This window comes from Chrysoperla carnea, chromosome 5 (assembly GCF_905475395.1).
Source record: "Chrysoperla carnea chromosome 5, inChrCarn1.1, whole genome shotgun sequence".
NCBI classification, from domain to species: domain Eukaryota; kingdom Metazoa; phylum Arthropoda; class Insecta; order Neuroptera; family Chrysopidae; genus Chrysoperla; species Chrysoperla carnea.
The window spans coordinates 6244162-6255426 of NC_058341.1; the positions used below are offsets into that span (position 1 = coordinate 6244162).

Sequence of the window (11265 nt, forward strand, 5' to 3'; positions counted from 1 at the left end):
GACGCCCTGAATAAAAAAATTCGATTATTTACTCGATTTGTGGAAGTACGAAAGGAAATCACGTTAAATGAAATCTTCTTTTTCTATGATAATACTTTTGATGTTAAAGAAAGCAGTAGGGAAAGACTGATGATGTAACATGATCAATATGATTAATATGAGGAAAAAAATTAAATATAAAGTTAAGCAAAACAAAACTAACTTCACATATAACATCTTAAATATTTAGTACCAAAGATTTTTATTTTAAAATTTTATTTTCCTCATCATCAGTTTATTATACGAGCCGAAACACAACAATGAAGACTGCAGTCTTAACGATATTTACTATCGTGTTTGTGTTATCGAGCGAAACAAATGCTAAAATTAAGAAAAAACGCAATGTGGTCGTGACAAATAATCCATATTGTACAGATATCGCAAATCAATTAATCGCAAAAGGTGGAAATGCACGAGAAGTATTTATTGCTGTTTCGTTATGTGAAGGAATGATTCATCCTATGGATTCTGGATTAGGCGGTGGATTCCAAGCTGTGTATTACAGTAAAAGTAAAGGAAAGAGGAAGGCATTGTATATTAACTCCAGAGAAAAATCTCCAAGTAATCCTGAATTTGCGAATTACCAAATAAAAGGTAGTAATTCAATTGGAGTTCCAAGTGTGTTGAAGGGTTACGAAACATTGTACAATCTAGATAAAGACAAGAATAAATTAAAATGGAATGAAATAATTGCACCAGTTATTGAATTATGTGATAAAGGGTTCCAAGTTACCGACAGAACTCGATCCGTCTTCAATTATTTCAATCCGTATCGACATTACGACCAACTGATCCAAATTAATTCGGATAATGTATTAAAGAATCCAATATATTGTAATCTGCTACGGCAAATTAGTGAAGATGGACCATCATCATCGATGTATAAAGAAAATGGTAAATTACATAATATGGTGATGCAAGATTTGCGGGAAACATCTTCATATCTCACATCGAAAGATATACAAAACTATAAAGTGAAAGTTCAAAAACCTGCGACAGGAAAATTTGGCAAGTACACAGTTTATACAACCAGAGTTCCAGGAAGTGGATATACAGTATTATTGGCATTAAAAATGATGGAACGAGTTAAGGCTTTAATGAGTAAAGATGCCACACCAGCTCAAAAAATTGTGTATTTATTAAAAATCCTCAAATATACCTATGCTTTTCAACCACATGTACGGGAATTAAGAAATGCAACAATCCATAAAATCATTAACAAAGCAGGAAGAATTTTAGGATCAGGAGTTGTTAAAAACGGAATGGAAATCAGACCAACAATCCCTACGAAATACGGTGATGTGAAATTGGCTCGAATGATATCACCAGAAAGTTTTGGTACCACAAATGTAGTCGTAAAAGTTGGGCATACAGCAATATCTGCAACAAGTACAATTAATTGGTCCTTTGGATCGGGTATTTTATCAAAAACGATGGGATTCTTTTATAATAATCAAATGAATGATTTCGTAAATCCAAATTGGAGACGTAAGGGAAAACCTATACGTAATGCACCAGGTCCAAATAAAATACCAAGTTCATCGATTTCCGCTACAATAATGGTTGATCCAGATGGTAAACCTGTTTTCCAAATTGGAGCCGCAGGCGGGAGTAAAATTTTGAGTGCAATTGTTAATACATTATATAATTATTTTGTATTAAATAAAACGCTAGAAGCATCTTTACAAGAGTGTCGATTCACCCCCAAACTTGATTATGCTAAGAATCATATTCTATACATGTACGAATGTATTGATGATGAAAATGTAGCAAATCAATTACGCGAGAAAGGTATCGATTTCCAAAAAGTTGTTGAATCTGGATATTCAGCGGCAACAGCATTGTCACAAATTCGTTCGAAATCCGAGGGGGTATACGATAAACGAAGAGGAGGTAAATCATTATTAAGTTAAGAATAAATTTGTTAAAATAAATGTTAATGTATTTAAATTATTTATTTAATTATTTTTTATAAAAGGCTTTAAAATATATAAGGAAGAATTTTTTAAGATAAAATTTGTTATATATCCTGTCTATCCTGTATAATTATCTAAATCTTTGGAAGTCTCTCCAAGTCATTGTCCCTTCTTGAATCTTAATTAAAAATAAAACTAAAAATTTTATGCCAGTATTTATATACCCATCGATTACTTCATTTTTATACCATGTGTATGAAATATACCAAGGTACACAAAGTTTAGTCCCAAGTTTGTAGCGCTTAAAAATATTGAGCAAAATTTTGGTATAGGTATTCATAAAATCACCTAATTAGTCCATTTTCGGTTGTTTGTCTATCTGTCTGTCGTCTATCTGCTCGTCTGTCACGATTACTCACGATTACTCAAAACGAAAAGAGATATCAAGCTGAAATTATTGAAAGTGTGCTGAGGACGAAAAAGTGAGGTCGAGTTCGTAAATGAGCAACATAGGTCAATTGGTTCTTGGGTCCGTAAGACCAATCTTTTAAATTGTTAGAGATAGAACAAATGTTTAAGGGTAAAAAATGTTCCTTATAAAAAAATAAACAAATTTTGTTTTTAAACATTTTTTTTAAACACACTGTTTACCCATGAGAGCACAAATAATGCGCAAATTGTATAGTATGTATCATATGGGAATATTCAGTTATATGTGTATGACATGTATGTATGTATACTGTGAGAGAGTAACCAACACTGTCTATACATGGTATTTAAACAATTAACTCAGCCAATTGTTTGTTTTCACTTGTTATAAATAAAATATTGTTACTCCAATCATCTTAGGGTTTCACCTCGGAAAATAACGGAATAAGCTGAATTTTTGTACAAACCTTTATTTTGAATTTTTGTACAAATGTAGTCCCAAAATAAGGTCACGCGTACGCGCCCTTCAGATATTCAGGGTCAAAGTTTTTGTGAATATCTCGTTTCTTTTGCCTTCAATCGTATTTACAATTATTATAAAAATTGTAAAAGATAAAATTTACTACAAATTTTTTCTGAAAATTTTTTTTTTTTGTTAAGCCATTTTTACAGCTTAACGTACATCAGTGCAGTTGACGTACACAGCGAATAATATCCGAATGTAAGTCATATTTGATTTTGGGAGACTAATGATTATTATGTTTCTTGGGGCGTAGATTACGAAGTTTTTTTAAGCCAAACTTTTGAGCTTACCTTAAGTATGATGACATTTAGGATAAAAGGGACAAAGTATGACAAGTATAACTAGCATAGGGGTCATATGACAAGGGACTGAGGTATAAAGAAAATACAATAAATTTTATCTTAAAAAATCCTTATATATTTTTATAAAAAATAATTAAATAAATAATTTAATACATTAACATTTACTTATTTTAACAGATTTAATCTTAACTTAATAATGCTTTACCTCCCCTTCGTTTATCGTACACTCCCTCGGATTTCGAACGAATTTGTGACAGTGCTGTTGCCGCTGAATATCCAGACTCAACAACTTTTTGGAAATCGATACCTTTCTCGCGTAATTGATTTGCTACATTTTCATCATCAATACATTCATATCCATAAAGAACATGATTTTTAGCATAATCAAATTTTGGCGAAAATCGACACGCTTGTAAAGAAGCTTCTAACGATTTATTCAATACAAAATAATTATATAATGTGTTAACAATTGCACTCAAAATTTTACTCCCTCCTGCGGCTCCAATCTGGAAAACTGGTAAACCATCTGTATCAACCATTACTGTAGCCGAAATTGATGAACTTGGTATTCTATTTGGCCCCGGTGCATTACGTATAGGTTTTCCCTTACGTCTCCAATTCGGATTTACGAAATCATTCATTTGATTATTATAAAAGAATCCCATCGTTTTTGATAAAACACCTGACCCAAAGGTCCAATTGATTGTACTTGTTGCAGACACAGCTGAATGTCCAACTTTTACGACTACATTTGTGGTACCAAAACTTTCTGGTGATACCATTCGCGCCAATTTAACATCACCAAATTTCGAAGGGATTGTTGGTCTGATTTCCATTCCATTTTTAACTATTCCTGATCCTAATATTCTTCCTCCTTTGTTAATGATTTTATGGATTGTTGCATTTTTTAACTCCCGTACATGCGGTTGGAACGCATACGTATATTTGAGGATTTTTAATAAATATACAATTTTTTCAGCCTCAGTAGCATCTTTTTTCATTAGGGATTTAACTCGATCCATCATTTTTAATGCAAATAATACTGCGTATCCACTTCCTGGAACTCTGGTTGTATAAACTGTGTATTTTCCAAATTTACCAGTTGCAGGTTTTTTAACTTTCACTTTATAATTTCGTATATCTTTCGATGTGAGAAATGAAGATGTTTCACGTAAATCTTTCAATACCAATTTATGTAATTTTCCATTTTTTTTATACATCGACGATGATGGTCCATCTGCACTAATTTGTCGCAGCAATTTACAAAATAAAGGATTCTTTAATACATTCGTTTGCATATCAATTTGGATCTGTTGATCGTAATGTCGAAATGGATTGAAATAATTAAACATTGATCGAGCTGTGTTTGACATCTGGAATCCTTTTTCACATAATTTTATAACTGGTGCAATTATTTCACTCCATTTTAATTTATTTTTCTCTTTATCTATGTTATATAATGTTTCATAACCCTTCAATACACTTGGAATTCCAATTGAATTACCATCTTTTATTTGGTAATCCGCAAAGGTAGCATTACTTGGAGATTTTTCTCTAGCATTAATATACAATGCTTTCCTCCTTCCCTTTTTAGTTTTTCTATAATACACAGCTTGGAATCCTCCACCTAGTCCAGCATCTTGAGGATGAACCATTCCTTCACATAACGAAACAGCAATAAATACTTCTCGTGCATTTCCACCTTTTGCGATTAATTGATTTGCAATATCGGTGCAATCTGGATTATTTGTCACAACTACATTTCGTTTTTTTGCTGTTTTAGCATTTGTTTCGCTCGATAATACAAACACGATAGTAAATATCGTTAGGACTGCAGCCTTCATTGTTATGTTTCGGATCGCATAAGAAAGCGATGTTGATAAGGAAAACTAAGTTTTAAAAGATTGCTAAGAACTAAAGTTCGAAGACTTAAATGTGCAATTTTATATTAGTTTAATTTAAATTACATTTTTTTCCTCATATTAATCATATTACTTTAACAATATTTCCTTACTGGTTTTTAGATAAATAATATAATAGTTTTTTTATAATAAATAAAAATTTATTTTTACTTTTAATATTATTTGTGATAAAATATTATTATTAAAAAAATAATATATACAGTGTGGACCATTTAAATCTATAATGGCTAATAGCTTGTTTTGTAATGAACCAATCAAAAAATGACTAGAACAAAAATTGAAAAGTTTGATGGAGGACATTATGTTCTGACATTAGATTGGTCCTAGTTTTTCGGGTTACTTTAATAGCCAATTTAGTTCCTAAAAGGTAAGAGATAGAATAACACTTTTTAAAAATATGTTATTATTGCATTTAATCGAAAGAAAACACGCTAGCTACAGAAACATGCTCTAGCAAAAAATTGTCAAGGGCAGTAAGAGGACATTCACCTGTGTTCATGACTTTGATCTGAAATTCTGGCCCTTTTGACCTTGAAAGCTAGCGTATTTTTTTCGATTAAATGCAATAATGACATATTTTTAAGTCGCATTTCTTCCGAAAGCTAACGATTTTCGAAAAAATGATTTAAATAAAAAATGTTTGTTTTTTTATTAGAATCAACTTTTTAATTTAAAGTGATATTCTATCTCTTACCTTTTAGGATCTATAGTGACTATTAAACAACCCGGAGAACTAGGTCAAATTGATGTCTCACATCAAACTCTTCAAAACATTTGTTTTTTGCTTTTTTTTTTTTGATTGGTTAGCTCCAATACGAGCTATTAGCCATAATAGATTAAAATGGTCCACTCTGTAAATGGTAAACAAATTTTTTAACGAGAGAAATTTTTAATTGACCGATAATTTTAGTAGTATTGATATCACGGATAGATTTTTGACGTTATCTCGAAAACTACTTTCCCAAATGTTCAATAAACCCGATTTTTGAATATTGGGGCCAAAATCACCTTATAACATGAGTTATATTTGGTTTTTTGCAGTTTTTCTAAGAAGTTCCCCTTTGAAAAAACTTCGAAATTGCCCCAATTTAAAAATTTCATTAGAAAATTAATTTTTATTTTCTTCTTTTAGAAGACCAATGCCGCTCAAATATAATGCGCTATTTAAACTTAATAATTAAGTAAATTTTAAAAATTCCCTCCTTTACAATAAATTTCTATACCTGCTCGTGTTTTACTTGATCTTTGTTACAAATTCATCATAAATTATCTTTAATATTTAAAAAAGCGTAATAATAATCTATCGTGATTTTTATTATAACTTTGGAATTTCCAAAGTTGCACATACTCAAACCAAAACCATTGATAAAGTGTTGTGTTATTGAAGAGATTTTTTCGAATTTAAATATTTATTTTTCCTCATTGATAGCCTGTTTTTATCTTCATTATAATTAAATGGTAAATAATATTAGAGATAACCTGCGGTTAACTGACATCCATCGTGCATCCCGAGTGTTTCTTTTGATAATAATCTTTGTTCCTAAATACATATAGTCCACGGGCCAGCATCCTTGTTTATTATTTACGAAAGTGTTGCATTTTCAAATGAGCATGATAACGTCATATATGATATGTTTTCATATATTTCTCCAAAACTAGTCGGTGGAAATTTAAAAAAAAAAACTATTTGAATTAAAGTTAAAACCTTAATAAATTATTGAAATAAAAAAAAATCTGTTGTGCCCGACTAATTAAGGATGTATGAGCACGGTCATGGGAACACAAATTTAAAAAAATATATATTTTCAATTTCGATGGTGAATTATGTTACAACTTGACATTATAAGAAGAAAAGTCAGAATAAAATTTTTGGATATCTGGTGATTTTCAAAACATCAAAATTTTGTTTAATTATTTAGCTTTCAATATTTTGAAAACCAAAGCAAATATTGAGAAATTTTATTCTTATTTTTCGTCTACATTCATGAAGTTTTAGCAAAATTCATCATCAAAGTTGAAAATAAGGTACAAATAATTTCAACCACAAGGCTAAACTTACCTTGGGGCTCGTACTACCTTAACTATGGAAATGAGTTTTTCGGGAATATGAATTTTTCGGGTTTGTTAAACAAGAAATAATCATCAATTTTTAGAAAATATTTTCACTTCTTTATTATAAATAATATTCTTGATAATTTTTTTTTCTGCAATACCTATAACATCGGCTAAGAATGAAAATTTTTACTATCATTTTAGTTAGAAAGAATCGTAGATATTTTTCTAAGAATGCATTTAAAACAATTTGAGTAATCGTAAAATGAAAACTTTGCATTTCAGAAACCTTTTTTCATTGCATTATTGTTTAGAAAACCACGTATTTCTATTCAAAAAATGGTTTTAGAAATATTTTGTTTTCATTATAAGTCGACGATAAATAAATAAATTAAAAAAATAATAATCTCATCTACTTGTAATATAATTAAACCGATAAAGAGACATTCTAATGGTAAACTTCGCTGACGTTATGATCAAAATACGTTAACGACTTACGTATCAGAAACATAAGTAGAAATAGAAGAACATATAAAATGAGGTAAATTAAGTAACATCATACAGGATGGGCCATCTTAATCTATTACGAATAATAGCTCGTCTTGTAATTAATCAATCAAAAAATAACTTAAACCAAAGTTGAATACTTTTTCAACCTTTGCTTAAGTTATTTTTTGATTGGTTAATTACAAAACGTGCCATAATGAACACAGTTCTGTATATTCAAGAAGATTCATTTGTACTAAACAAAGTTATAATTAACTTAATAATGCGGAACCACCTCGTCGTTTATCGAATACACCTTCCGTTCTCGAACGAATTTGCGACAATGCAGTCGCTGCTGAATATCCAGACTCAACAACTTCAACAAAATTAATACCTTTTTCGCGTAATTGCTTTGCTACATTTTCATCGTCAATGCACTCATACATATATTTTACTTCATTTTTAGCCTGATTTAATTTGGGCGTAAATCGGCACGAATCTAACGAAGCTTCTAACGATTTATTCAATACAAAATAATTATATAATGTATTAACAATTGCACTTAAAATTTTACTCCCGCCTGCGGCTCCAATTTGGAAAACGGGTACACCATCTGGATCAACCATTATTGTTGCAGAAATCGCTGAAGTTGGTACTTTATTTGGTCCTGGCGCGTTACGCAAAGGTTTCCCTTTACGCCTCCAATTTGGATGACTAAAATCACGCATTTGATTATTATAAAAGAATCCCATCGTTTTTGATAAAATACCAGAACCGAAAGTATGGTTTATTGTACTTGTGGCAGAAATCGCAGTATGGCCAACTTTTATAACTACATTTGTGGTACCAAAATGTAGTGGTGATACCATTTTGGCTAAAATCACATCACCAAATCGACTTGGGATCGTTGATTTGATGTCTATACCATTTTTAACAATTCCTGATCCTAAAGTTTTTCCTGCTTTAAGGATTTTATCAATTGTTGAATTTTTTAATTCTGGTAAATGTGGTTTTAAAGCATAAACATATTTGAGGATTTTTAATAAATATACAATTTTTTCAGCTGGTGTTGCATCATTTTTCATTAAAGCCTTTACTCGTTCCATCATTTTTAATGCTAATAATACGGTGTAACCACTTCCTGGAACTCTTGTTGTGTAAACTGTATACTTGCCAAATGTTCCTGTTGCAGGTTCCTGTACTGTAACTTTATAATTTTGAATATCCGTCGATGTGATAAATGAAGTAGTTTCACTTAAATCTTGCATCACCATTTTATGTAATTTACCACCTTTTTTATACATCGACGATGATGGTCCATCTTCACTAATTTGCCGTAACATAGTGCAGAACAATGGATTCTTTAATTCATTTTTTTCCATATTAATTTCAATTTTTTGATCGTAATGTCGATATTTATTATATTCTTCAAACATATTTCGAACTGTACGAGACATTTGGAAGCCTTTATCACATAATTCGATAACTGGCGCAATTATTTCACTCCATTTTAGTTTATTTTTGTCTTTATCTATGTTATATAATGTTTCGTAGCCTTTCAACACACTTGGAATTCCAATTGAATTCCCTTCGATTAACTCGTAATCCGCAAATGAAGCATTACTTGGAGATTGTTCTCTAGAGTTAATATACAATGCTGTTTTTGTTCCATTATTTTTACTGTAATATACAGCCTGGAATCCACCACCCACTCCAGAATCCATAGGATGAACAAGACCTTCACATAATGAAACAGCTATGAATACTTCCCGTGCATTTCCACCTTTATCGATTAATTCATTTGCGATATTTGTACAATCTGGATTATTTGTTACAACTACATTTCGTTTTTTTGGAATCTTTCCTTTTGCATTGGCTTCACCCAACAGCAACACAAACGCGATAGTTAATATCGTTAGGACTACCGCTTTCATTGTTATGGTCCGGTTCGTATAAGAAACCGGCTATGAGGAAAATAAAGTTAATAAATTTTGTTTTGTACTAAAATTACAATGATCTTGTATTGTAATTTTATAGTGGTTTTACATTGTTTTTACATGGTTTTTTTCCTCAAATATTACTCACATTATATCATATTTTATCAGTCATCTTTTATTTCGACTTTTGACATTTGGTTAATACTTTCTGTTTATGAATTATTTAAAATGTTTTTACTGATCGAATTGTAGAAGCTTTTTACTAATTCGCTTTCTTTTCTATCTATCTGCATATTGAAGAAAAAAGTACTAGTTGTAAGAAAATAGATTTCTTAATGTGGTCAGTTCTGGATCTACGTTTTACTATCTCCAGCGTTCGGACACTCTAGTTGGAACGATAATGAGAGAGCAGACAAGCTGGCCAAACTGGGAACCACCATGACTCCCACTCAAGAAAAGCTTGCGAGGATGCCATACCAAGAAGGGCTTAACAGATTAGGAGATAATCTGAAAAACCAACAATTAAAGGTATGGACCAGCTACGAGGGAGGGCGAATCGCCAAAAGCCTCTTGGGTGAAGGAAACTCGCTCGGTAACAGAGCCGAGGAGATCTTGAAATTAAACAGAGCTGATATTAGAGTCATCGTAGAGTTACTCACAGGGCATGATAACCTGAACAAGTTCCAACATCAGATTGGAAAAAGACAATCTCTCGCGTGTGACAGATGCGAAGAAAATTCAGAAGAAACATCGATCCACTTTCTCTGTTACTGCCCGGCGCTCATACAGCAGCGAAGGAAATGTTTTGGTCCGGCCATAGTCGAACCAGAAGAAATTAGGAAACTCAGCGCTAGGCAAATCCTGGGTTTCAGTACATCAGAAAATTATTAAATTATTTATTATGTTTTTTTGTTTAGAAATTTCACCTATTTTTCGAAGTTACGTTTGTAAGAATTTGTTTAGATCTGTAGAGTGCAAAGCACGCTATGACCTTTTATATGAATCTCCAGCGAGGCGAATGAAATTTCCTAGATCAGATTATTGAATTTTCGGAAATTCAACGAAAAATAACAAACTTTCCAGGAAATATATAGAGAATAAATATGATTGATGATGCAATTTTTTATGGAAAATCCATTAATATATTCATCTTATTTTAAACTTGATACAATGTTATCATATGATAAGAGAATAATTCTTAATTTAATAAGACCCCAAGACGAGTGTATGACCTTTTAGAGATCGAACTATCGAACCAATAGCTTCCTGAAAGAAAAACTATTACATTCTTCCTGAATCGGAAAATTACCTAATTGTATAATATTTTAAGAAAAAATTATTTTCAAAATATTGAACAAAAAGGCCATAATTATCAATTTCCTGCTAAAAGAACATAAGTAGTATTTATTTTTGTAAACTATTTTAAAGTACCTATTTTAGAAGGTCTTTTTATGCCTTTCTCCCTCGAAACTTAGATTATTTTCAGGAAAAATAGGACTAAAAATTAGATTAAAAAAAAAAAAATTGAAATTCTTATTAAGTTTTATTTAAATATAAATTATTATTTCGATATAAAATTCAGAATCCTCCAATTATCTCGAAAACTTTACCATACATTTATATTATCGTACAAAAATATAATTTTTAATAAAACTAGGC

General features: G+C 30.8%; 3 protein-coding genes across 5 annotated transcripts; 1 reads left to right on the forward strand and 2 right to left on the reverse strand.

Annotated features, from left to right (window-relative positions):
• Positions 1-195: 195 nt before the first annotated feature.
• LOC123301739 (glutathione hydrolase 1 proenzyme-like) lies at positions 196-3630 on the forward strand. 3 transcript variants are annotated; one of them, XM_044884621.1, is made up of 2 exons: positions 196-1932; positions 3541-3630. In XM_044884621.1, the coding sequence occupies exons 1-2, from the start codon at positions 300-302 to the stop codon at positions 3570-3572; spliced, it is 1665 nt and encodes a 554-aa protein (XP_044740556.1). In that variant the 5' UTR covers positions 196-299; the 3' UTR covers positions 3573-3630. The 3 variants fall into 3 exon arrangements, with proteins under 3 accessions (XP_044740556.1, XP_044740558.1, XP_044740557.1); XM_044884623.1 differs by having other exon boundaries at positions 196-1929; positions 3514-3603; XM_044884622.1 differs by having other exon boundaries at positions 197-1932; positions 3514-3603.
• On the reverse strand, positions 3365-5150 carry LOC123301742 (glutathione hydrolase 1 proenzyme-like). The gene has a single exon (XM_044884625.1). It carries the CDS (start codon positions 5051-5053, stop codon positions 3395-3397), a length of 1659 nt encoding a protein of 552 aa, XP_044740560.1. The 5' UTR covers positions 5054-5150; the 3' UTR covers positions 3365-3394.
• Positions 5151-7384: 2234 nt separating this feature from the next.
• Positions 7385-9654, reverse strand: LOC123301741 (glutathione hydrolase 1 proenzyme-like). The gene has a single exon (XM_044884624.1). The coding sequence runs from the start codon at positions 9601-9603 to the stop codon at positions 7942-7944; it is 1662 nt and encodes a 553-aa protein (XP_044740559.1). The 5' UTR covers positions 9604-9654; the 3' UTR covers positions 7385-7941.
• Positions 9655-11265: the final 1611 nt, after the last annotated feature.

Bases quoted from the DNA above. Each gene is read 5' to 3' on its own strand.
- LOC123301741 (XM_044884624.1), bottom strand. From the start codon at position 9,603: ATGAAAGCGGTAGTCCTAACGATATTAACTATCGCGTTTGTGTTGCTG.
- LOC123301742 (XM_044884625.1), bottom strand. From the start codon at position 5,053: ATGAAGGCTGCAGTCCTAACGATATTTACTATCGTGTTTGTATTATCG.
- LOC123301739 (XM_044884621.1), top strand. From the start codon at position 300: ATGAAGACTGCAGTCTTAACGATATTTACTATCGTGTTTGTGTTATCG. The intron at 1,933-3,540 runs GTAAATCATTAT...ATTGATTTGCTA, and splicing joins ATACGATAAACGAAGAGGAG to CATTTTCATCATCAATACAT.